We start from the raw sequence: 26,647 nt of genomic DNA, 5'->3' as shown, positions 1-26,647 counted from the left end.
ACTTGATCTTCAGCTGAGGAAAGAATAGCTGGTGAGTCAAGGTGGAGGAATAATCATGCAGAAGGAGCAGTAAAAGGCCAGGGCACTTTAGTCTTCCTTCCAGGATATAAAACCCCTATAGCCCTAGCTTCTACACTTACTATGACTTTAGGTAAATTACGTAGCCTTGCTAAGCTTCAGTTTTTTCATCTGTGAAAACAAGATAAAAATAGTGTCTACCTCATAGGATTATTGTGATTACTCAGTGAGATAATGTATGTAAAACATATAGCACAGAACCTACCAAATATATTAGATGTTCTTGCTGCCGTTGCTGACATGGACATGTATAAAAGATACGTAGATTTTGCATAAAGTACGCTATGCTGTGTCACTGATTGCAGCATAGAATAGATACCACTTGTGGCCAGTGTCACTCCTGACACTGAGCAGTGTTAATACCAGAGTCCTTCACATCTCTCACCTTTAAGTAGTAGGACTCACCTTCACCGAAACATTTTAGAAGTTTGTATCATCACAGAAATACGGTTTTTAGTAAATTTGAGGAGGATAGGGATATCCATGGAGTCAAGGGAAATTGTTCAAAAGAAAACAAGAACAATAGAAGGAGCTAGTAGATTTGTACCACATCAAACTAAATTGTGGAAGAGCTTGTATTTCTCAGAGTTGTATTTCTAGAGCTGAAGCTGGCCATGCCAGGGATTAGACATATAAAGGATAGAGTGATAACCTGGGAGACCATGTTAGCTGTAGGGAAGCAGGCTGATACTCGTGGAAGACATACAAATACAGTAACAGAATCCCAAGTGTCAAAACAGGGCAGGCAGTAGGAGCTCAGAAAAAGGAGAGATTCCTTTTGTTGTTGTTGTTGTTGTTGTAAACTTAGGTACTCTTCAGATGGCCCATGTAACCTCAGTTCTAGGAAAACATAGCTTCAAAAATGAAAAAAGTTACTCTGAGTTCTAAGTAAGTTTACCCCTTCTTCTAGCCCTTGGAATTTGCTCTGTAGGAGTTTGTTTTTTAAATCTTTGGTCACATGAAAGTAAATCTTTGACTTATGAGAGTTCACATTCTACGTCTCTTACTACTTTTCCTTGCTGTTTTTGGCAGGTAAACGGCCAAGACCTAAAGAACCTGCTGCACCAGGATGCTGTAGACCTCTTTCGTAATGCAGGCTATGCTGTGTCCCTGAGAGTGCAGCACAGGGTAGGTGTCATTTGCTGCCGCCAGGCTTTTGTAACGTTGTGAATAAACCATGTGGTGTAATTTTCAGTAGTGTGTTTGGCTTTTTTCCTTTCACTGTCATTCTTTTGAAAAACCTGTCTGGCACAGGCAGGGGTCTTCTGAGACTTCTGCTTATCATTAAAGGAAATTTATAACAGTATGTTTGCAACCCAGGTCCTGGCTTCAAGGTAATGTGCCCTAAAGATAAAGCTTGACAACCAAATTAAAATAAATGGGGAAAAATACAACCAGAATTAATTTTATTTCTTACTAGGGAAGGAAATATATGTCTGCCCTTGAACATTCTTATTTATGAAACTCTAAGTGCAACGATGGTGGGTTTTTTGATACCCACTATGTGCTTTTCCCTATCACCACAACGAACCCTTTTCTTATCAACTTGGGGATCCTCTTGACCAAAGTTCTAGTGCTCAAAGGGGAGCTCCAGGAAAAAGGAAATGGGATTCAGAATTCAGTCAAGTTAGCACCTATTCTACATCCATTCCTTAGTTCCTAGTGTTTTATAATTTGGATAATGAGAAGAGAAGCCTGAGTGGACATAATTCCTCCCATAGCACGAAGGACTTTGGAATGCATTTACAACACAGTTTAGTTGTACCTTTAAAGTTACTCCCTCTTGAACTGATGCTGTCTTTGCTTCATTAACTCCTGAGTGAGGCTTCAAAGTTCAACAGGAGATAGTTAAAAAAAAGTGGAGAGGGCAAGGCACGAAAGATATCTGAGAAAACAGCTGGGGTTGCAAGCAGAATCTCAGCGTGCTGGATTAGAAAACAGGTTGATAGGAGACATTGGTATTCAGCTGCTTCTGCCTTGGCTCTTCTTTGTTTCGAAAGCATGGGAGAATGTATGCAATAGGTAAAGGCAAGCAAATATAGGCATACGCTTTAGATACGATTAGAGTTCTTTTTGAAGGCATGTGAGAAGTGATTTCCAAGGTTCATTTTTTAGGAAACTTCCATAAATAACTCCAAACAAAACAGATTCTTCTGGTCAAGGAATTGGCCTAGCCCTAAAAACCATGTCTTTCTACTGAGTGTGTTCTCTCAGGACATCTCATCAGGAAATGAATGAAAGATGTAGAGGTGGGATAGAGGATAGAAAAGGTAGTTTGTTCAGTCTTGTCTTTCAGATTGAGGGCATCAGAGTTTCATGGATTGTAATGAGGAGATTAAATCTAATTAAAGATGGCATCACAGTTGCTGCCACTTACCTATTAAAAGTTAATGTTAATCTAATTCGGAAAGATACATGTACCCCAATGTTCATAGCACTATTTACAATAGCCAGGACATGGAAGCAACCTAAGTGTCCAGATGAATGGATAAAGAAGATGGGTGTGTGTGTGTGTGTGTGTGTGTGTATAATGGAATATTACTCAGCTGTAAAAAAAGAATGAAATATTGCCATTTGCAGGAACATGGATGGACTTAGAGATTATCATATTAAGTGAAGTAAGTCAGACAAAGACAAATACTGTATGATATCACTTATATGTGGAATCTTAAAAAGTGATACAAATGAACTTATTTATGAAACAGAAATAGACTCATAGACATAGAAAACAAACTTATGGTTACCAGAGGGGATAGTGGGGGCAGAGGGGGGAGAGATAAATTAGGAGTTTGGGATTAGCATATACACAGTACTATGTATAAAATAGATAAACAAGAACCTACTGTATAGCACAGGGAACTATATTCAATATCGTGTAATAACTATAATGGAAAAGAATCTGAAAAAGAATATGTATATAAGTGAATCGCCTTGCTGTACACCTGAAACTAACACAACATTGTAAATTAACTATACTTCAGTTTTAAAAAACGGTTTAAAAAAAAGGTAATGTTAAGAAAGGCTACCTTTTACAAAATTGATTGAAATAAAGAAAGACCACCAGCCTCAAAATGGAATGCTTAGGCAATGAAAAATTATAACTGTTAGGATATGATTTATTTTTACTTATTTACCTTTGAGTCTTTTACTTCCGTTCCATGTAGGTTTCACCTTTATCTTTGCCTAGTATTACAGAATAGGGGATGAAGGACAGGACCCCACCTTCGGAAGGAGTGGGTACCTTTTGGGAATTGGAAGTATTTCTAAATAATGGCATTGCACCTGTGTTAACATTGCTCAGATCTGCTCATATTGCACTCTGATGACTGATAATCTTTCTAGAAAGATGGACACACCCTGCCCCTGGCCAGTAATTTCCAGGCTCCCTATAGGATCAACAGGCTTCACCTCATATCTTCATTTTCCTGGTATGATACACATATAGCTTGGTGGAGACAGTACAGAAATAGAAAGAGGTTATCTCAGGGGTCCCTTTAGGTCAGTAGCACAGCAAGGTTAAATGCCTCCCCATCAGATTTATTTTGTTTCCAAAGAATTGGTGAGATTGTTGTATCAACTCAGGACAAACAGAGAGGACTCCTGTTCGATAGTGCTTGGGGGTTGCAGCTTTGGGTGGTATAGAGACTGTAGACCCAGGTAATGTGTCAACTTGGACATTTCAGTTGTGGTAAACACACATTGGTCACTACAGTTAACATTTTTCTTCCCCTTCCAGTTACAGGTGCAGAATGGGCCTCTAGGACATCACGGTGAAGGGGAGCCAAGTGGTATTCCCATAACTGTGGTGCTGGTGCCCGTGTTTGCCCTCATCATGGTAGCAGCCTGGGCCTTCATGAGATACCGGCAACGACTTTGAAAGGCTTGCTTTCTTCCAGTGCTCCCGGAGAAGAAGATACATTTCTCTCTTTCTCTCACCCTCCTCCCCTGCCATTCTCCCATAACTTTCCCTCTCTCTACATAGCCAACACACAATTTAAAGAGACTGCTACCCAACCAGAACCTTGCTGCTCAAAATCTCTAAATCCTCATACTCTGGTGGGAGAGTAAAGGCACTGTTTGAAGGAATGCTGAAAGAAGGACTTGCTTAGAACAAATGAAGAGTTATATATTTTACTAGGACCACCAATAGAAGTTCAGCTGCAACCCAGAGAGGGAGAGGTCCAGTCTTCCCATCACCATGCGTGATTCCTTTTTTCTTACCTGGCATGTGTCAAAGATCAGCTGTAATAAGAGGAAGAAAGGATTTTTCTCTTTAATGATCTTCATTGGGAAGTTTTTGTGTCCTTTATTTAATTTCTAACTACCTACTTGGGCACCTACTTTGTATCAAACAGAGGTGAATGAAGAGAGAATTTCTACTTTTTTAAGAAAGCAAAAAAAATACACACACACACACATACATACACATATTCATATATGATAGTATAATAGTGATGCCTTATGGAGAATTAAAGAGAAATAACTCTGGTTTCTGGGTTTCTGATGTAAGAATTAAGGGATAATCTTAATTGAAGAATTCGATACATAGCAGGAGTGAGAGAGTGAGCCTTAAGAGAGGATGCAGCTAATTAAAAATCTTAGAACAATATTTCTTCTCATAATAGCTGCGGTGAAGTTGAGGTAAAATGACATAATCCAGCTTTGTGCAAGTCAGTCTGTTTAAAAAACTCGGGAGATGTAAATATAAACCTTACTAATCTCTGGGCTACCCTAGTGACTGTTTTGGTACCTTACAGACCTGATAAAGGATCAGCTGGAATGACTGTGGTCAGAGCTATAACTATGACGATGGGGCCAAACCAACCCAGTGAAAAAACTCAGGCTATCTACCAGTCTTGTTCCGACTAACAGGCAAAATCTGAGAAAGGGACTGCTGCCAGCAGGATGGGCATGAAATCAGCTCTGCTTCAATTCAGTTAAGTTGAAAGGATTTGGATTGCTACTGTTTTTTGAAAGGTTCTGAACGCTGGTTATGGCTTTTAATGAATAAATCATTTTGCGGGGAAGGCTTAGAAAAGAGTTTTGTTTGTTTTAGCGGCTAGGGAAGTTTGGTGGATGTTTCAAGGAGAAGCCTTACGGATGAATGGATGTTAGGGAATACCAAGGAGATAAATGAGGTGGGAACCCTCCTGTTCGTGTGGTATTGAAGGTTGGTTTTAAAGCACTAAGGAGAGCTGAACCAAGGCTAATTTTCTGGCTTAAAGAAAATCATTTCCATCCTCTAAATATACTGGCCAGGCTATAGGCTTTATATAATCTTGACAGCAAGAGTATGAAGACTTTCCCTCAGGCAGTCAGTTGTGTCCAATTTTTAGCATGGACCATCTGCTAAGAATTTTATAAATGTTGATTGGACATCAGCTTTGTTATGACTTTTACAAAGAAGCAAAATACTTAGCCTCCATTCCTAAAAGGTTTTTTTTTTTTTGGTTCCAGTTGGGAATAGAACACCTTTACACATAAAATAATAAACAATTACCTCCATAGGCAAGGCAATGTAAGTTAGTGTCAAATTTATATTGCAAACCAAAGGGAACGGTTACTGAGAATAGAGGCACTTGAGAAAGTTGCATGGAGGAAGGGAACAAGTTAAGGACCCTTGAGGAGCTCACAGTCAAGAGAATTCATAAATAGATGAGAAGTTAAAAGTATATCATCAGGTTAAGTAATAGTTGAGAACAATAATAAAAAAAATGGTACTTTTCAGAGTATGATGCAGCTACAAAGACGTGCAGACACATTTTCTTTTTTTTTTTTTAGGAATTCAGAAAAAGAAAGCTGTCACGTAATGGCATCAGGCCAGAGTGGAAAGGGAAGGCTTTTAAAAATAAAAACCCCAGTTAAGACCTTGCCTCTGGGTCACCTATTGGTATAAGAAGAAACTTGCTGTAAACAATCCTAAGAGGATTTCTGCCTTCAGACCTGAACTGTTCAGTACCTCTGAGACTCACTTAGACAACTGCATTCAGTATTCCAGTTCTCACCTCAACCAGCCCCTCTGTGGAGGCACAACCTCAGGTGCCCTCCCTGTATCTGGAGGAATGTGCAGCAGCTTCTGCAGTGGGCCTGCTTTCCTCCCAGGATTCCTTTCGGGGTTTGGACATTAACTCCTGAGAGGACCTTGAGACATACAAAAGGAAGCAAATGGCAAGCAGGAAGGAAAGCTATTTTGTTTTTTGTTTGTTGGTATATGTAAATAAAAACACCTATCCCATCATTGGTAGAGGTTTTGCTTTGGTTGATAATAGGGATTCCAATGCACTTTAATAATTCAGGTTTTCTCTGGAATTAAATAGCATTTAAAGATCAATATAGTAAAGGTTTAGGCAAGTATGCTACTTCAATTATATTCTTATTTCTGATTCTCTAGAAAATTAAATTATTATCATAGATGAAGTATTGGAGTCCATTGTAGGTCATTAAAAAATGCATCCTATTTATAGATTGACTAACATTTCTATCACTTTATCGATGGTAGGTAATATTCTTCCCACCTAAATTACTATGTTCAAAGTTTTAAAAATTGAATGAAAATCTTTTTTAAGACATTTACTTAAAACACTTTGCTACATTTATCATCCTATATTATACATACAATTCTAATAAGACATTGTTTGCTTCAGTCGTCTCTCTTTTCCTGCCAAGTTTTAACCAATGCTATTGATTTAACTTAATCACACCATCTAGAATGTATAATAGAAAAAGGAAATTAATACCTGTTACTACATTCTGTGCCAGGTACTAAACTAAACCCTGATTGGTATCACTGTTTCTTCATGCCTCACAACTCTGAAGTCTAAGTATTGTTAAAAAGACACTAAAGAAAAGAGAATAAATTGTTCTACTAAGATTACATAGGTGGTAATAGTAGAATCAGGATTTAAACTCAGGACTTCAGGTGCCACCACCAATATTTCCTTACTGGCAGTGGTTCTCAAAGTGAGGTCTCTGGACAAAAACATCAGCACTACCTGGGAACTTGTTAGGAAAGCAAATTCTTGGGCTCTACCCTAGACCTACTGAATCAGAAATTGAGTAGGGCACCCAGCAATCTGTTTTAATACTCCCTCCAGGTGACTGATGCACATTAAAGTTTGAGAATCACTGCTCTATGCCAATAGTCACCTTTTTCTCAGGTTAGAATCACCCAGAGAGCTGATAAAAATTCTGATGCCCAGGCTGCACCTAGATCAGTTAAGCAGAATCTCTAGGGGTGGGAATAGGGCAGCAGTAGAACAGAGTTCATGTAATTCCAGTGTGCAGTGTCAGGAAAAACAAAAACAAAAACGCTCTGGCATTTAAACCTAGACACTATTTAAATTATTGAATTACATACGGGCATTGCTCCAGCCAAAAATGAGAATTGCACTTGGGCCTTTTTGGAGCCCAGCTCTCATTAGCTTTTGCCTCAAGTATAGATGTGGAATAAGAAGTGGAGCAGTATTTGGCTTCTGATTTGCTAAGGACTGACCAAACTCCAGCAAAATGTATTAGCGTGTCAGTGTGTGCCTCTATTAAATTAAAACCAAATCATAGAACATTGGAGCTAAAAGATTCTAGGATGAATCTGTCTTAAGGATGAGAAAATCAAGGTTCAGAGATGTGAACTAACTTAACCCAGATCAAAGACTTAGTCTGTGGCAGAGGTGCCCTTTCTGTCTCATATATATGTCTTGAATGTATCCACTATATGAACATAGACAAAGCTATCCTTTTTATCTCAGTCCACTTCCATCTTCTTTCTTTGGGCCTTGAATAAAGATCAGAAGAACTGACAGCTGAAGGGTATTGCAAGCATCATGCAGAATTGGGAGATTACACAGAGTAATCTGAGAAAGACCTTGTATCAAATTCAATCAGATGAGTTCTTCTGAGACTAATTCCAATAGTTCAAAACTAGAAAAGTATTTTTTTTACATTGGACATTGTTTTTGTTGTGTAGATAAGCAATTTTTAAAATATTTTTTAAAATGAAACATAAGGTTCTCAACTATGTGGGGGAGTAGAGTTCATGTAATTTCATGTGAAGACAATAAACATTTTATTATAACTATTTTAGTTGAAATTTATCTTTGGACAGATGAGAGTTTTTTTCCTCATTCAACAAATGAGTGCCTACTATGTGCTAGGTGCTGATAATATAAATTAAATATGGTCACTCTAAGCTGAAATAGCTCATTATCTGAAAGTGGGGGAGTATTTGTTGGTGATCTTGATGTTAAAGTATTTTTCTGATATCACCTAGAAATAGTAGATTGAGTTGTGAAGCTCTTTACCTCTCATTTATAATAGGTTTACAGTTGGTTGGTATCCTGGGGTAAGCCCCTTTTGCTGTTTCTGTTTTTATCTGCAAATCTTTTTGAGACAAGCACTCACATCCAAAAGGGCAATTGCTACCAAAAGGAAGACAGTATTTTAAGGAATTCTGTTCTGATCAGAACCAAGTCCTTAACAGCCATAGTCTCTTGCCTGATGTTGATATTTATAGAGAGACTCCAAAGCACTTGATCTGCTTACCTGATATACTTGACGATACTGTAATAACCTATATGATAAGAAAGCATTGTTGTGTCTAAAGAATCAAATTATAGCAACCACTAGGTCTTGTTTCTAAATGTTTTCCTTACTGTTCATATTCTCTTTCTTTTTGCAGGGGAAAGGGGGAAAGGGAGAGAGCTGAAATGTGGTTTCAAATGCAAGTCAATCATAAACAGAGTCATTTACAAAAGAACTTTGTATTTACTGTAATCATTAAATTGCTTGACCAGTCACAGGAAAATGGGTGATCCTTCCTACTTTGCAGATTTGCGAATGGAATCACAAAATTGAATCCCATTTTAATTCTGTATCGGCAATGCTGATTTGAATGAGTTTCTTATTACTGTTTTTGACGTTGAACGTTGTTTTTATTGTGTGAAATACATGCGCATTTTACCCCCAAGACATGTTAGTCTTTATAAGATTATTTTCCTTATGAACCTTATTTTATTTTGCTTCCTTTCTACTTTGATCCTAACGTCATATTGCATGCCTGGATCTAAAGAGCAGTCAGTTTCTCAGATCAAATAGATGCCCTATAGCAACTTGGAAGACATATGGAGATAAAACCATATTTTCTAAGGAATACCATTATAAATTAAATATGTTAATGATGCCATCAAAACAGATAATAATCTCTCTTAAGCTTTTCTATTTGATACCAGATACAGTACATGAAATAATAGTGTATCTAACTGTGCCTAACTTAGTATTGACATTCAACAAAAACTTGTTGCATTTGTCAGTAAATCTTTACAATCTTTTCCACCTTATTTTGGGGATTGTTGAATAAATATCTCCTTATTTAACCACCAACTTCCTGGGGCAACACTCTGACAGAGCAATGGAAAGAGAAAAGAAAGAAATCTAAATGATCAGTTTGAGGCTTAGCTTTGACATAGAAGATTAGGAGATAAGGATAAGGGCTCTATCATGTACTGCTGATAATAATTGGCTAACAATTATTAAGCTCTCATCAATTTATTTCTATCTTAATCTTATTTTAGCTACTGTGCTAAGCCCTTTACATGTGTTTATTTAAGCCTCACAACAACTCTGTAACTGCTGCTGTTATCCCCATTTTACAGATGAGATAAGCGTCAGACGTAGATTAATTTGCCTGAAGTACACAGCTATTAAGTGCCAGAGCTGGGATTTAAACTCAGGCGGTTTAGCTCCAGAACCTACATACATAACCATTACACTATGCTGTCTCTACTCTCCATGGTTCCAGGCACTACATTGGGCCATCCTTTTCCATAACTTATAAATGTCAGTGAATTCTCACTGCGAGTCAGTATCAATAATTCTATTTTTATAGATAGGGTAACTCAAGGCCTAAAGAAGTTAATAACTTGCTCAAGATAACATTGCTAATTAGCGCCAGACGTGGGAATTTCCTTCAAGCCAGTGAGGAGTCTCATTTCTCTTCCATCATTCCAGGAAATTAAAGTTTATTATACTGAATTTGGTTCAACCATGCTAGCATAGCCTTCCATTATGGATAATAGGGAATTGACTGCATTAGGTTAAATGTTCTACCACAATAGCAGTAGTAGTACCATTCGTTTTATACAAAGTTTGAAAACAATTACCAACATTTGCTATCTGACTTGTCTTCCCTCCATCCCCCAAAACCTTACAAGATACATAGAATACAGAAAGGGGTTTGTGCCACAGGATGTGAAAGGACTTGTCAGAACTGAATATTGACTTTTGCCCAAGTTACCTTGTATATAGCTGACTCTGATATGAAAAGTCATTATTGCTGCATCATATGACTTAAGCAAACACCAGACCTGGAGTCAAAGTGCTAGTGTCTAACTGTAATGTGTACAGAATGGCCATTTTCTCCCTTGATGGGCAAAGAAGGTATGTAAGTTATCAATTACATAACAAACCACTGCAAAACTTAATGGCTTAAATTTTTAAAAATTCTTTTCAAAGAGATTCTATGAATTGACTGTTTCTTCTGCTATCACCTAGAGTCACATGGAACAGCATTCATCTGATGGCAGGAGAACGGTAAGTAGTCCAAGATGGCCTCTCCCTCCTGTCTGGTACTTAGTGCTAGCTATAGCCAAGGGTGCCTTGCTTTTTCTCCACATGGCCTCTCATTTTCCAATAGACTAGATTGGGCTCTTCATAGCAGTGGAAGGGGGGGTTCTCAGGGAATTGTTCCAAGAAGGCAAGTCCCAATGTGGAAAGCGCTAGTCAAGCCTTTGTACTTGTCACACTTGCTGATGTTTTATTGGCCAGACCAGGCCATGGCCAAGCCTAGAGTCATTATCGGATGGGACCTAAACGCCACCTCTTGCTGGAAGCAGTGCAAAGAATTTGTGGTCATTTTTAATCCACAGAGGAAGAAACCCAACTTCAAACAGCGAAGACCAGGGTTCAGCAAATTTTTTCTCAAAGGACAAGATAGTAAATATTTTAGGCTTGCAGGCCTTGGGTCTTTGCAGTTTTGGTATGAAAGCAACCATAGACAATATATATATGCAAAAGGGTGTGGCTGTTTTCCAGTAAAACTTTATTTACAAAAACTGAGGTCCTGCTACACTATAGTTTGAGGACTGCTGCCAAAGACTATCGCAGGTTGAGATAGACTTCTAAGAGTGAAAACGAGAGAAGAAAGCTCCCAAATGTTGATCCCTTGGAGTCCCAAATTGAGGAGCATTGACACATTTCCTAGGAAAGGCTCTTTTTAAGAATCTCTTATCCTACAAGAAAGAGAAGCCAGGGAAAGTTCAATGAAAATTTCCCCTGCTGTAATTTTGGAAATGAATTGAAGAGTGACCATTGTCAGACTTCATGAAGCACCCATCATAGCCAGGATACCATCCAAAATTCAAGGATTTACATAAAAGTTATAACAATATTAAGAACTCACCAGGCACTTTATGGAAGTTATTTCATTCCATGCTTAAATAATGTTATTAGATTGAAATTATTACCCTATGATAAAGATGGAAAGATAGAACTTTGGAGTTGTGAAGTTAACTGTCTCTAGTTAATATCATTATTAATGTTAAAACCTAAACAGTCAAGGTTTGAAACCAGAACCAGAATATTTTCTGGCTCCTTATACTCCACCACATTGTCCTTGCCTTTTGAGTTTGGAGGAAAGTAATCTGTGTAGAAAAATAACTTACTGGAAAAATTATTTGGTACTAGTCACACACACACACACACACACACACACAATAGTGTCTCTTCAGATGCAGAAAAAAGATAGGGAATAAGAAAGGATTGGTAGTTTTCTCCTACCTGTTTTAAATATTGTGCATTAATAGAATACTTGAGGTATAGTAAGGCCAAAAGATCAGGAGAAAACCGACATTGAAAAGATAGTTTGTTACTCACAGTTTCCAAGAAAAGAGGACACACTGTGCCATGGGGGCCACACAGGGAAGCACTGATGCTGGTCACAAAGCAGAGGGAGAGGGAGGAACTGTGGGCAAGAGACTTTATTGTGGTTTCCATGAGAAGGAACAGACAAGGCCAGGTAAGCAGGCTTAGGATTGGCTAGTTTGAATAATGTCAATGGTCTCTGTGGCATAGGGGCTGTCCCTAGCTATCTGGTACCTGACCTTGGGGGTGATTAGGGCATGTGGATAATGGCCCTAAGTGTGAGAGCTGAGAAAGGAGGTAGTTGGAATGTGGGCTCTGGATTGTCTGGTTTGTATTTGAAAATTGCGCTCATGGGAGAGTTGTTTACTATCTCTAGAAATTGACTAACACTGGGAGGAGTAGTCCATTCAGGGTCAGGAAGGCCCCAGATGTCAAAGCATCAAAATACAGAAGATAAAAAACACTGGTTACACTGCCACTACTACTATAGTGGGATCTCTGTCCCTCTAATTTCTGCCTTTACTCCCAAACCTACAGAAATGACTGAGATAGCCAAAGGTAATCAGAACTATCTAGAAAATAGCCAAGAACAAGGAAGGAAGCAAAACAACAACAGAGGGTTCTGGTTCAAGATGACAACATAAGAAAACCCTGATCTCACTTCTTCTCACACACTGAGTCTACAGCTACCTACAGAACAATTTTCTCTTAAAAAAACCTAAAGACTGGCTAAGTGATGACCACATCAGGCAAACAAGAGGAAAACCACCTCAAACTGGGCGGGAGGCTGGGATACAATCTTGCCATAAACCCCATCCCCAGCACAGTGGCACACAACCCAGAGAAAACTCAAAACCTGAAGCTTCTCCCTGAGGAGCAAAGGGTTTTATTTCCACATCAGTAACCTCAACTTTTAGGACCTGCACCAGAGAGATGACCCCCAACATCTTTGAAAACTAACGGGACCCACAAGACTGTAGTAATCTGGGAGACATTTCTTAAAGGGCCCATGCACTGAGAAGAGCACCAGGGCTCAGCTCATCCATCAGCCAATCACACCCAGACTTAAAGTGAAAGAGGCTCGAAGATCAGGAACAAGACAAGGATGACCACTATCACCACTTTTATTCAACATAGTATTGGAAGTCCTAGCCACGGCAATGAGACAAGAAATAGAAACAAAAGGAATCCAAATTGAAGAAGTAAAGCTGTCATTGTTTGCAGATGACATGATACCATACATAGAAAATCCTAAAGACACCACTGGAAAACTACTAGAACTCATCAATGAATACAGTAAAGTTGTATAATACAAAATTAATATACAAAAATTTGTTGCATTTCAATACACTAACAAACTATCAGAGAAAATAAGAAAACAATCCCATTTACAATCACATGCAAAGAATGAAATACCTAGGATAAAATCTAACTAAGGAGGTAAAATGACTGTACTCGGAAAACTATAAGAAATTAATGAAAAAAATTGAAGACAATACAAACAAATGGAAAGATATACCATGCTCATGGATTGGAAAAATTAATATTGTTAAAATGAACTTACTACCCAGGGCAGTCTACAGATTCAGTGCAATCCTTATGAAAATACCAATAGCATTTTTCACAGAACTATAACAAATAATTCTGAAATTTCCATGGAAATACAAAAGACCCTAAATATCCAAAGCAATCTTGAGAGAGAACAAAGCTGGAAGTATCACACTTCCTGAATTCAAACTATACTACAAAACTACAGTGGTGAAAAACCCACATTTATACAGAAATTAACCTACAGCAAAGGAGGCAAGAAAATACAATGGGGAACAGATAACCTTTTTGGTAAATTGTGTCGGGAAAACTGGACAGGAACATAGAAAAGAATCAAACAGGACAACTTTCTCACCCCTTATGTATAAATAAACTCATAATGGATTAAAGACTCAAATGTAAGACCTGAAATCATAAAACATCTAGAAGGAAACAGAGTGCATTCTTTGACATTCTTCTTAGCAATATATTTTTGGATATGTCTCCTTTGGCAAAGGAAACAAAAGAAAACATAAACAAATGGAACCTAATCAAACTAAAAAGGTTTTGCACAGTGGCAGAAACTACTGACAAAGTGAAAAGGCCGCCTAATGAATGGGAACAGATATTTGCAAATGATATATCTGATGAGGGGTTAATATCCACAATATACAACTAAACATGAAAAGAAAAAAGAAAAAAAAACCAATAAGCTGATTAAAACATGGGCAGAGGACCTGAAGAGTTTCCAAAGAAGACATATAGATGGCCAACAGGCACATGAAAAGATGCTCAACATCACTAATCATTAGAGAAATGCAAATCAAAGATACAATGAGATACGACCTCACAACTTTCAGAATGGTTATTATCAAAAAGACAAGGAACAATGAGTGTCAGCGAAGATGTGGAGAAAAGGGAACCCTCATGCACTGTTGGTAGGAATGTAAATTGGTGCAGCCACTATGGAAAATAGTATGGAGATTTATCAAAAGCTAAAAGTAAAACTATCATATGATCCAGCAATTCCACACCTGGGTATATATAAGAAGAAAAGGAAAACACTAATTCAGAAGGCCAACAGCTGAAGTTTCTGTGGAAATGCTAGAGGCCAGAAGAGAGTGGCATCTGGCATCATATATTTAAAGTGTAGTAAACTTAAATGAGTATAATCTATAAATATATTGAATCACTGTGTTGTACACCTGAAAACAATATAATATTGTAAATCAACTATACTTCAGTTTAAAAATAAGACAAGAAATTACGTTTTTTCTCGTGGTGAATTCAGGCTGAGTTAAATCATACTTGTATCTTTTTGAATATTCCTGGGTGCACTGATTTTTAAAAAAATCCTCCAGTATTGCATACAACACATTTACACAGTGGTACATTCTTCTTTTCTAAATATTAATGTGTGTGTTAATATGATCCACAAGAGGATTAGTCAAGTGAGATAAGCTGTTCATGGTAACTTCCTTATTTTGAGTTGATTCAATTTACAAGCAGTTCTATGTAGAAATGATTTTTGAAAAGACAAGGAAAAGGAAGTATGAAACAGTGATGATCATGATAGTGATGCACTCTTCTGGAAAGAGCTAAAAAGAAGCTAAAGTCAGAATTTTTTTATAAATCAATTCTTTTGAGGTATAGTCAGCATACAATAAAATGCACAGATTTAAGGATGTGGCTTGATGAGTTTTGACTTGTAAGCACCATCCTGTCTTAGTCTGTTTGGACTGCTATAATAAAATACCTTAGACTCGGTGTCTTATAAACAAGAATACTTAATTTCTCACAGTTCTGAAGGCTAGTAAGTCCAAAATCAAGGCACCAGCAGATTTAGTGTCTGGTGAGAACCACTTCCTGGCTCATAGATGACTCCTTCTCACTGTAACCACACAGGGCAGAAGGGGTGAAGGATCTCTCTGAGTCCTCTTCTATAAAAGCACTAATCACCTTCCAAAGACCCCACCTGCTAATACCACCACCTTGGGGGTTAGGATTTAAAACGTTCATCTTGAGCACACCCCAATCAAGATTCAGAAGTTTCCCATCACTCCAGAAACTTCCCTCCATCCCTCCCTTCCCTCACATCACGAAAACAGTGATTTTATTTCTGTTCCCCTATATTATTTTTTGGACTATTCCAGAACTTCATACAAATGAAGTCCTGTATGAAGTTTCTTTGGTCTGATTTCTTTCTATCATAATATCTATGAGATAGATACATCCATGTTCTTACACATGTTGGAAACTTGTTCAGATTTACTTAGGATTATCGTACTAAATGAATATGCCAGTTTGCCATTCATCTATTCAGTACTGGTTGTTTTTTTCCAGTCTGTGGAATAAACTTGTGAATAATGCTGCTATAAATATCCACATACCACTGTGGGGAACGTCCTATGGCTGGAATCACTGAGATGTAGAGCAAGTATAAGTTTAACTTTATTAGAAATTATTATTATCCAGCCTACCTTTTCTACTCATGACACTATTTATTCTTTCGTTCCGTTAACTACCCCCAGCACATTCTATTTTTATAAAGTATGAGAGAATCTGATTCTTTCCTCAAAATTCTCACACAAAGAAGCTTCCATTCTCCTCTCCATTTCGTAATTTCTTAATTACAAATTGAAGCCTTGTCTCATTTTGGTTTCAGGAAAAAAATGTCAATCACTGTCTTAAAATTGCACGACACCCACTGATTCTTCCCCTGTGACTTCTCCAAGAGGCCGCGGGACCACTCAGCCCAAGCTATACACTCCATTTTTCCTAATTTCTCCCATGTTTCCTCCTCTCTAAGAGCCCTGTGCCAGGATCCCCAGGATCCCCAGGATCACTTAGCACAGCCCCTCCCCCTCATGAATACACCATTGTTATGTAAGAGCTTCCCCCTCCCTCCTCCACCTCTCTGGGGAGGCCCAGCCTCCAGCCTCTCTCTGCTCTCCTCAGGACTAGACTGCTGTTTAGCAGTTGCTGTTGCAGGGATAGTCTTGCCTGCCTCCCGCTGGAGTGGATTTCTTTGGTCACAGGCTTCTTCACTCATGGGGCCTGCCTGGGCCCAGGCCCACCTGGCAGGTGATCTCTGGCTGCCTCTGCTCTGGCTACTCCTGTTTCCGACCTGCTGCTCCCATGACCCCCCAGGTTGGCGCTTCACTTCCTCTGAAATTGTGATCCCCAGGAAGGTGTCCCACAGAGTGCGTGGAGCTGCAACACAAGGCCAGCTCTCCTACAAGTTTCGCTTCAGTGGCCAAAGACACGTGCTTCACATGAGAGTCAAGAAGAGCTTGCTGCCCAGGCATTTTCCTGTTAATCACCGATAACGACCAAGGTGCCATGCAGGAGGACTACCCTTTTATCCCCCGAGACTGTTACTACTTTAGCTACCTGGAAGGGGTTCCTGGGTCCATGGGCACACTGGACACCTGCTATGGGGGTCTGCGTGGCATGCTGCAGGTGGATGACTTCACTTAGGAAATCAAACCACTGGAGGCTTCTTCCAAATTTGAACATCTGATTTTTTTTTTAACATCTTCATTGGAGTATAATTGCTTTACAATGGTGTGTTAGTTTCTGCTTTATAAAAAAGTGAATCAGTTATACATATACATATGTTCCCGTATCTCTTCCCTCTTGCGTCTTCCTCCCTCCCACCCTTCCTATCCCACCCCTCTAGGTGGTCACAAATCACCAAGCTGATCTCCCTGTGCTATGCGGCTGCTTCCCACTAGCTATCTATTTTACGTTTGGTAGTGTATATATGTCCATGCCCCTCTCTCACTTTGTCACAGCTTACACTTCCCCCTCCCCATATCCTCAAGTCCATTCTCTAGTAGGTCTGTGTCTTTATTCCCGTCTTACCCCTAGGTTCTTCATGACCTTTTTTTTTTTCTTCCTAGATTCCATATATATGTGTTAGCATACGGTGTTTCTTTTTCTCTTTCTGCCTTGCTTCACTCTGTATGACAGTCTCTAGATCCATCCACGTTTCTACAAATGACCCAATTTCATTCCTTTTTATGGCTGAGTAATATTCCATTGTATATATGTACCACATCTTATTTATCCATTCATCTGTCCATGGGCATTTAGCTTGCTTCTATGTCCTGGCTATTGTAAATAGTGCTGCGCTGAACATTGGGGTGCATGTGTCTTTTTGAATTATGGTTTTCTCTGAGTATATGCCCAGTAGTGGGATTGCTGGGTCATATGGTAATTCTATTTTTAGTTTTTTAAGGAACCTCCATAGTGTTCTCCATAGTGGCTGTATCAACTTACCTTCCCACCAACAGTGCAAGAGCATGCCCTTTTCTGCACACCTTCTCCAGCATTTGTTGTTTGTACATTTTCTGATGATGCCCATTCTAACTGGTGTGAGGTGATACCTCATTGTAGTTTTGATTTACATTTCTCTAATAATTAGTGATGTTGAGCAGCTTTTCATGTGCTTCATGGCCATCTGTATATCTTCTTTGGAGAAGTGTCTATTTAGGTCTTCTGCCCATTTTTTGATTGGGTTATTTGTGTTTTTAACATTGAGCTGCATGAGCTGTTTATATATTTTAGAGATTAATCCTTTGTCCGTTGATTCATTTGCAAATATTTTCTCCCATTCTGAGGGTTGTCTTTTCATCTTGTTTATGGTTTCCTTAGCTTTACAAAAGCTTTTAAGTTTCATTAGGTACCATTTGTTTATTTTTGTTTTTATTTCCATTACTCTATGAGGTGGATCAAAAAAGATCTTGCTGTGATTTATGTCAACGAGTGTTCTTCCTATGTTTTCCTCTAAGAGTTTTATAGTGTCCACTCTTACATTTAGGTCTCAAATCCATTTTGAGTTTATTTTTGTGTATGGTGTTAGGGAGTATTCTAATTTCATTATTTTACATGTAGCTCTCCAGTTTTCCCAGCACCACTTGTTAACGAGACTGTCTTTTCTTCATTGTATATCCTTGCCTCCTTTTTCATAGATTAGTTGACCATAGGTGTGTGGATTTATCTTTGGGCTTTCTGTCCTGTTCTGTATCTATATTTCTGTCTTTGTGCCAGTACCATATTGTCTTGATTACTGTAGCTTTGTAGTATAGTCTGAAGTCAGGGAGTCTGATTCCTCCAGGTCCATTGTTTTTCCCTCAAGACTGCTTTGGCTATTCGGGGTCTTTAGTATCTCCATACAAATTTTAAGATTTTTTGTTCTAGTTCTGTAAAAAATGTCATTGGTAATTTGATAGGGATTGCACTGAATCTGTAGATTGCTTTGGGTGGTATAGTCACTTTCACAATATTGATTCTTCCAATCCAAGAACATGGTATATCTCTCCATCTGTTGGTATCATCTTTAATTTCTTTCATCAGTGTTTATAGTTTTGTGCATACAGGTCTTTTGTCTCCCTAGGTAGGTTTATTCCTAGGTATTTTATTCTTTTTGTTGCAATGGTAAATGGGAGTATTTCCTTAATTTCTCTTTCAGAGTTTTCATCATTAGTGTATAGGAATGCAAGAGATTTCTGTGCGTTAATTTTGTATCCCACAACGTTACCAAATTCATTGATTAGATCTAGTAGTTTTCTGGTGGCATCTTTAGGATTCTCTGTGTATAGTATCATGTCATCTGCAAATAGTGACAGTTTTACTTCTTCTTTTCCAATTTGAATTCCTTTTATTTCTTTTCCTTCTCTGATCGCTGTGGCTACGACTTCCAAAACTATGTTGAATTATATTGGTGAGAGTGGACATCCTTGTCCTGTTCCTGATCTTAGAGTAAATGCATTCAGTTTTTCACCATTGAGAATGATGTTTGCTGTGGGTTTGTCATATATGGTCTTTATTGTGTTGAGGTAGGTTCTCACTATGTCCACTTTCTGGAGAGTGTTTAGCATAAATAGGTGTTAAGTTTTGTCAAAAGGTTTTTCTGCATCTGTTGAGACGATCATATGGTTTTTATTTTTCAATTTATTAATATGATGTATCACATTGATTGATTTGCGTATATTGTAGAATCCTTGCATCCCTGGGATAAATCCCACTTGATCATGATGTATGATCCTTTTAATATGTTGTTGGATTCTGTTTGCTAGTATTTTGTTGAGGATATTTGCATCTACATTCATCACTGATATTGGTCTGTAATTTTCTTTATTTTTTAGTATCCTTGTCTGGTTTTGGGATCAGGGTGATGGTGGCATCATAGAATGAGTTTGGGAGTGTTACTTCCTCTGCAATTTTTGGAAGAGTTTGAGAAGGATGGGTGTTAGCTCTTCTCTAAATTTTTGAAAGAATTCACCTGTGAAGCCATCTGGTCCTGGACTTTTGTTTGTCAGAAGATTTTTAATCACAGTTTCAATTTCCTTACTTGTGATTGGGGTGTTCATATTTTCTATTTCTTCCTGGTTCAGTCTTGGTAGGTTATACCTTTTTAAGAATTTGTCCATTTCTTCCAGGTTGTCCATTTTATTGGCATAGAGTTGCTTGTAGTAGTCTTTTAGGATAATTTGTATTTCTGCCATGTCTGTTGTAACTTCTCCTTTTTCATTTCTAATTTTATTAATTTGTGCTCTCTCCCTCTTTTTTTTTTTTTGTTTTTGCGGTACGCGGGCCTCTCACTGTTGTGGCCTCTCCCGTTGCGGAGCACAGGCTCCAGACGCGCAGGCTCAGCGGCCGTGGCTCACGGGCCCAGCCGCTCTGCGGCATGTGGGATCTTCCCGGACTGGGGCACGAACCCGTGTCCCCTGCATCAGCAGGCGAACACCACTGCACCACTAGGGAACCACTGCGCCTCCCTCTTTTTCTTGATGAGTCTGGCTAATGGTTTATCAATTTTGTTTATCTTCTCAAAGAACCAACTTTTAGTTTTATTGATCTTTGCTATTGTTTTCTTTGTTTCTATTTCATTTATTTCTGCTCTGATCTTTATGATTCCCTTCCTTCTAGTAATTTTGGATTTTGTTTGTTCTTCTTTCTCTACTTCCTGTAGGTGTAAGGTTAAATTCTTTATTTGAGATTTTTCTTGTTTCTTGAGGTAGGCTTGTATTGCTATAAACTTCCCTCTTAGAATTGTTTTTGCTGCATCCCATAGGTTTTGGATTGTTGTGTTTTCATTGTCACTTGTCTCTAGGTATTTTTTTATTTCCTCTTTGATTTCAGTGATCTCTTGCTTATTTAGTAATATATTGTTTAGCCTCCATGTGTTGTTGTTTTTTTTTTTACTTTTTTTCTCTGTAATTGATTTCTAATCTCATAGCATTGTTGTCAGAAAAGATGCTTGAGATGATTTCAATTTTCTTAAATTTACTGAGGTTTGATTTGTGACCTAAGATGTGATCTATCCTGGAGAATGTTCCGTATGCACTTGAGAAGAAAGTGTAATCTGCTGTTTTTGGATGGACTGTCCTATAAATATCAATTAAATCTATCTGGTGTATTGTGTCATTTAAAGCTTGTGTTTCTATATAATTTTCTGTTTGGATGACCTGTCCCTAATTGTAAATGAGGTGTTAAAGTCCCCCAGTATTATTATGTTACTGTCGATTTCCTCTTTCATAGCTGTTAGCAGTTGCCTTATATATTGAGGTGCTCCTATGTTGAGTGCATATATATTTGTTATTGTTATATCTTCTTCTTGCATTGATCCCTTGATCATTATGTAGTGTCCTTCCTTGTCTCTTGTAACATTCTTTATTTTAAAGTCTATTTTATCTGATATGAGTATTGCTACTCCAGCTTTCTTTTGATTTCCATTTGCATGGAATATCTTTTTCCATCCCCTCACCTTCAGTCTGTATGAGGCCCTAGGTGTGAAGTGGGTCTCTTGTTGACAGCGTATATATATGGGTCTTGTTTTTGTATCCATTCAGTGAGCTTGTGTCTTTTGGTTGGAGCATTTAATCTATTCACGTTTAAGGTGATTATCGATATGTATGTTTCTATTACCATTTTCTTAACTGTTATGCATTTGTTTTTGTAGGTCCTTTTCTTCTCTTGTGTTTCCCACTTAGAGAAGTTCCTTTAGCATTTGTTGTAGAGCTGGTTTGGTGGTGCTGAATTCTCTTAGCTTTTGCTTGTCTGTAAAGCTTTTGATTTCTCCATCGAATCTGAATGAGATCCTTGCGGGGTAGAGTAATCTTGGTTGTAGGTTCTTCCCTTTCATCACTTTAAATATGTCATGCCACTCCCTTCTGGCTTGTAGAGTTTCTGCTGAGAAAACATCTGTTAACCTTATGGGAATTGCCTTGTATGTTGTTTGTCCTTTTTCCCTTGTTGCTCTCAATATTTTTTCTTTGTCTTTAATTTTTGTCACTTTGATTACTATGTGTCTCAGTGTGTTCCTCCTTGGGTTTATCCTGCCTGGGACTCTGCACTTCCTGGACTTGGGTGGCTATTTCCTTTCCCATGTTAGGGAAATTTTCCACTATAATCTCTTCAAATATTTTCTCATGTCCTTTCTCTTTCTCTTCTCCTTCTGGGACCCCTATAATGCGAATATTGTTGTGTTTACTGTTGTCCCAGAGGTCTCTTAGGCTGTCTTCATTTCTTTTCATTCTTTTTTCTTTATTGTGTTCCACGGCAGTGAATTCCACCATTCTGTCTTCCAGGTCACTTATCCGTTCTTCTACCTCAGTTATTCTGCTATTGATTCCTTCTGGTGTATTTTTCATTTCAGTTATTGTATTGTTCATCAGTTTGTTTGTTCTTTAATTCTTCTAGGTCTTTGTTAAACATTTTTTGCATCTTCTCGATCTTTATCTCCATTCTTTTTCCAAGAACCTGGCTCACCTTCACTATCATTATTCTGAATTCTTTTTCTGGAATTTTGCCTATCTCCACTTCATTTAGTTCTTTTTCTGGGGTTTTATCTTGTTCCTTCATCTGGTACATAGCCCTGTGCCTTTTCATCTTGTCTATCTTTCTGTGAAATGTGGTTTTTGTTCTGCAGGCTGCAGGATTCTAGTTCTTGCTTCTGCTGTCTGCCCTCTGGTGGATGAGGCTATCTAAGAGGCTTGTGTAGGTTTCCTGATGGGAGGGACGCGTGGTGGGTAGAGCTGGCTGTTGCTCTGGTGGGCAGAGCTCAGTAAAACTTTAATCTGCTTGTCTGCTGATAGGTTGGGCTGGGTTCCCTCCCTGTTGGTTGTTTGGCTTGAGGTGACCCAACACTGGAGCCTACCAGGCTCTTTGGTGGGGCTAATGGTGGACTCTCGTAGGGCTCAAGCCGAGGAGTACTTCCCAGAACTTCTGCTGCCAGTGTCCTTGTCCTCATAGTGAGCCACAGCCACCACACACTGCTGCAGGAGACCCTCCAACACTAGCAGGTAGGTCTGGTTCAGTCTCCTATGTGGTCACTGCTCCTTCCCCTGGGTCCCGATGTGCACACTACTTTGTGTGTGCCCTCCACGAGTGGAGTCTCTGTTTCCCCCAGTCCTGTCAAAGTCCTTCTATCAAATCCCGCTAGCCTTCAACGTCTGATTCTCTAGGAATTCCTCTTCCCGTTGCCGGACCCCCAGGTTGGGAGGCCTAACGTGGGGCCCAGAACCTTCACTCCAGTTGGTGGACATCTGTGGTATAAGTGTTCTCCAGTTTGTGAGTCACCCATCCAGCAGTTATGGGATTTGATTTTATTGTGATTGCACCCCTCCTAATGTGTCATTGTGACTTCTCCTTTGTCTTTGGATGTGGGGTATCTTTTTTGGTGAGTTTCAGTGTCTTCCTGTCGATGATTGTTCAGCAGTTAGTTGTGATTCCATTGCTCTCACAAGAGGAAATGAGCGCACATCCTTCTCTACCATCTTGAACCAATCTCCAACACTGTTATTTCTTGCTGATCCAAAGGGACTTGTTGAAACTAAACTGTGTCTTCCCAGAAGTAGAGCACTTTGGTTTCGAATTGAGCAGTCCATTTGCCAAAGAATGATAACCGTGGTCCCTGTAGCCTTTTTTCTCTCTTACTTCCATTTTTCCATTAACTGCTGGTATCATTATGGATCTGTTTGTATTTGTGAAGGACTTTCTTTTCCCTCAAGCTATGTAATTTATAGTCTCATACATTTGAGTGTATGTGATTTTCTCTTTGGTTATTATGCTATCTCTAAAATCTTGGACTGCTTTTTTTTTTTTTTTTTGAGGAAAACTCAATTTGTGTTCTTCTATACAATACATGGATATAAGCACAAAATTTCCTTAAAGAGCTTGCAACCCTGAGGCAATGTCCTTGGGTATATAAAGTACATAGCAATAGCAAATGAAATCTGAGCTCCAGGAATGAAAATGGACCTCAAAAACATAACTTAATATTTCTTCCATTGCACACATACCAGTAGTATTCTATGCCTCATCTAGTCTCTTAATCCAACTACCTCAACTGCCTTGCGGTTTGCACATTGGACAGCCTGACTCTCCACATATATTTCATCATATACAATGCCTTCCTTTCCAACTGAAATGTGATAAATTAACACGGGATTTGCATATAGGGATTTCTATATGATGAGTGCATTACCAGAAAACACACCCAGCTTTTGACAACAGCATCTGCACACATAAAACTTTGACTCCCAGGTGGAACTGGATGCCATCTGACTATAGTAACCTTGTGGTCCTTGGGGGTCCCCTGGGATCCACCAGAGGTGAGGTTTTTCATCTAATCTGAGGGCTGCATCAAGGGTATGGCTGACTGGAAGAGCTGGAAGTTCATGGTGAGGGCATTAAAGAACAAGTGAATGTGGTGTTCTCAGTCGCTCAGGATGCACAAGCATCTACTGTGCAGATGGGACGACAGCTAGGTTGACTGTGGAGCCTGGGGGCAGGGGCCGGGGCAGGTGGGGCTGTGTATAAGTAGAACATTGTTCTTCTTATTCATCAACTTAATGGATGGCCAAAGATCCTGGAGACCTTTACTGAATATTCGATTTCCCCAAAGTTTCATAAACTGTGGTGAGGGCAAATGCTCATGAGAAACTAAAAGCGAGTTCACTATATTATTTATATATTATCATCTTCCCTCTGAGGATAACATAGAAGTGTAAATATAAAAGCAGACAAATGCCTATAAAGTGACTTGAGCTAGAGAGTGACTTTTGCCTTTAAACAATTGTCAGGCCTGAAAAGCAAATCTTGCAAGCAAAATCTAACTTTGGCCCTGATACACAGTGATCCTGAGTTCCTCCTCGATTCACAAAGTCTATATTTCTGAGGAATACCCTTCATTAATATTCATTTTGTGTCATAATTATTACAAAGGGTGACCAGTGCAGCTTTATCCTCATTTCAAGCAGTGACTCTACCCTGGTCCTACTGTCTGTGCTCTCGCTTCACTTATCAGAACTCCTGCATGGCCAGTGGAAGCTGGATATGTTTTCATTCAGTGCATAGATCCTTGGGGAGAACTCTTCAAATTCTCCCAGAATTTGTTCATCACCCTCCACTGCCCCGGCACTGTCCACTGGGATGCAGTTAAATGCTTTCAGCTGGTTGCCTGAGGTGAAGCCTGGGGCTTTCATACAGATGAACTCTTCCCCTTGCTCCATGGCACAGCAGAGCTCGGCTTCAGACCCAGGGTGGAAATCCCCTCCCACCCCCGTCTCCAGAAGCAGGGTGCTGGAGGAGCCGGCCTGCTCGCTGGGCAGGAGGGTGCCGCTGACTGGCTGGAGACCCCGAGAGGGCTTGTCCCTGTTCCTGGCTAGTGTTCACACTCACTTGGCCTCCATGTAATCTGTCTCCCAGATCTACCCCTTTTTTCTTGTTTTCTTTGGAGGTGTCTAAGGAGGAAGACAGAGACATTATCTTTCAGATTCTCCCATGGAGGGGATGGTGGTCACAAGCTGGGCAAATACCGAGTTCTAACTGGAGGGAGGGGTTTTGTACTCGCGTCTCTCATTCCCTGAGCTAGCCCGTTTCCGGTGTCCTTTGTCCGGTGAAGGGATCCCCCAGAAAAGCCTACATCTGCACCCCCAAATATGGAGCTTTGTATCTTTGGAACAGGGGTTGCACTGGAGGTGTGATGTCTGTCGCACCTGACCACTAGTCCGTGCTCCATGAAGTTTTTCAGGTTGGGGAGAGTTTGCCTCAAGTCTGGAGTCCCTAGTCCATGTTGATATCTTAGCTGTGCTATATTTTTGTTCAGAAGATAGACACTGTAATCAAACAGCCACTTCTCCCCTCCTTTTGGGTGTAATGGAAACTCTCCCTCCTTTTCAACTTGTCATTAATATTATCTTTGACTGTTGATAGATCCCTTAAAGTTATAGGATATCTGAGGGGCACTTGTAGGAAAAAGGAAATCATGGATACCAAATGTGCAGTGTAAACAAGGGCAACAGCAATGCTTCCAGCATCTTTTGCTTGGAAGTCCTCAGAATTGGGCAGTGTGAGGATGCATGTGGTCTGTCAGTCCATTTTGTACTTCTAAATAACATTTGATGTTTCAGGTTTAGGCCACACTTTTTGGAAAGGTGGCTATCTCATGTTAAGGCCTAAGATGAATATTCCTAAAAAGCAGTTTCTAACTGGTGCCAGACCTGTGAGATAGATTAAGTATAGCCTAGTTAACATGGTTGGATTACGCCCAATCAAACAAGGGCAGAAAAGCAAGGGAGCTTAAAAGAAAGGAGAGATCAGGCTAGTAACGATGTTAGGAAGGAGTGGGGTTATGAGAGACATAAACAGAGGTAGAGAGAAGGTCAAAGGCTTTGAGAGGAGAAGAAGGTTGACGTTTAAAGAGGCCTCAAAATATTGGAATCTGTTTAATGTATTTCCTTTCTTGTCTTCTTTGTACCAACTGAGGTAGGCTGCCCATGGTGCGATGGCTATTCTAATGCCCTTTCTTCTAAGGTGCCACACTCACAAGTCTGACACACCCAAGAAACTATAGGGCCACTAAATTTGAGATGGTACTCAATGAACACATGCTACTTTGAGAAGAAATTGACAGAGTAAAGGTCTTTCTGGCAGACCATATTTCTAGAGCAAATCTGACCAGCAGTTTGGGTAAAATAGGAGTTTTCCCAGGTAAAAGAAGTCTGAGGTAGAAAGAGGGACATGACCTACCTCAGGAAAAATGCCTAAGTTTCTGCTCGTCCAAAGATCTCCAGAAAGCAAAAGAAGAATACTGACCTCAGTCTGACAAAAGTTTGAC

At 39.3% G+C, this 26,647-nt stretch overlaps 1 protein-coding gene and 1 pseudogene across 2 annotated transcripts in view; one reads left to right on the top strand and one right to left on the bottom strand.

The window, feature by feature from the left end:
- SYNJ2BP (synaptojanin 2 binding protein) overlaps nucleotides 1-17,132 on the top strand; it is a 56,379-nt gene extending 39,247 nt beyond the window's left edge. The window contains exons 3-6 of one of the 2 annotated variants that reach the window (XM_027111635.1): nucleotides 1,111-1,206; nucleotides 3,815-10,509; nucleotides 10,624-10,662; nucleotides 16,706-17,132. In XM_027111635.1, the coding sequence (XP_026967436.1) occupies nucleotides 1,111-1,206; nucleotides 3,815-3,955 (237 nt within the window). In that variant the 3' untranslated portion in view covers nucleotides 3,956-10,509; nucleotides 10,624-10,662; nucleotides 16,706-17,132. Of the gene's footprint in view, nucleotides 1-1,110; nucleotides 1,207-3,814; nucleotides 10,663-16,705 lie in introns of both variants that reach the window. The other variant, XM_027111634.1, reaches the window with a different exon arrangement.
- Nucleotides 17,133-23,175: 6,043 nt separating this feature from the next.
- Nucleotides 23,176-26,372, bottom strand: LOC113622923 (UV radiation resistance-associated gene protein pseudogene; annotated as a pseudogene).
- Between the last annotated feature and the right edge of the window lie 275 nt (nucleotides 26,373-26,647).

This window comes from Aethalodelphis obliquidens, unplaced genomic scaffold (genome assembly GCF_003676395.1).
Source record: "Aethalodelphis obliquidens isolate GAN/ISIS:26980383/991018 unplaced genomic scaffold, ASM367639v1 scaffold10, whole genome shotgun sequence".
NCBI lineage: Eukaryota > Metazoa > Chordata > Mammalia > Artiodactyla > Delphinidae > Aethalodelphis > Aethalodelphis obliquidens.
This window is presented reverse-complemented; position numbering and strand designations above follow the sequence as displayed.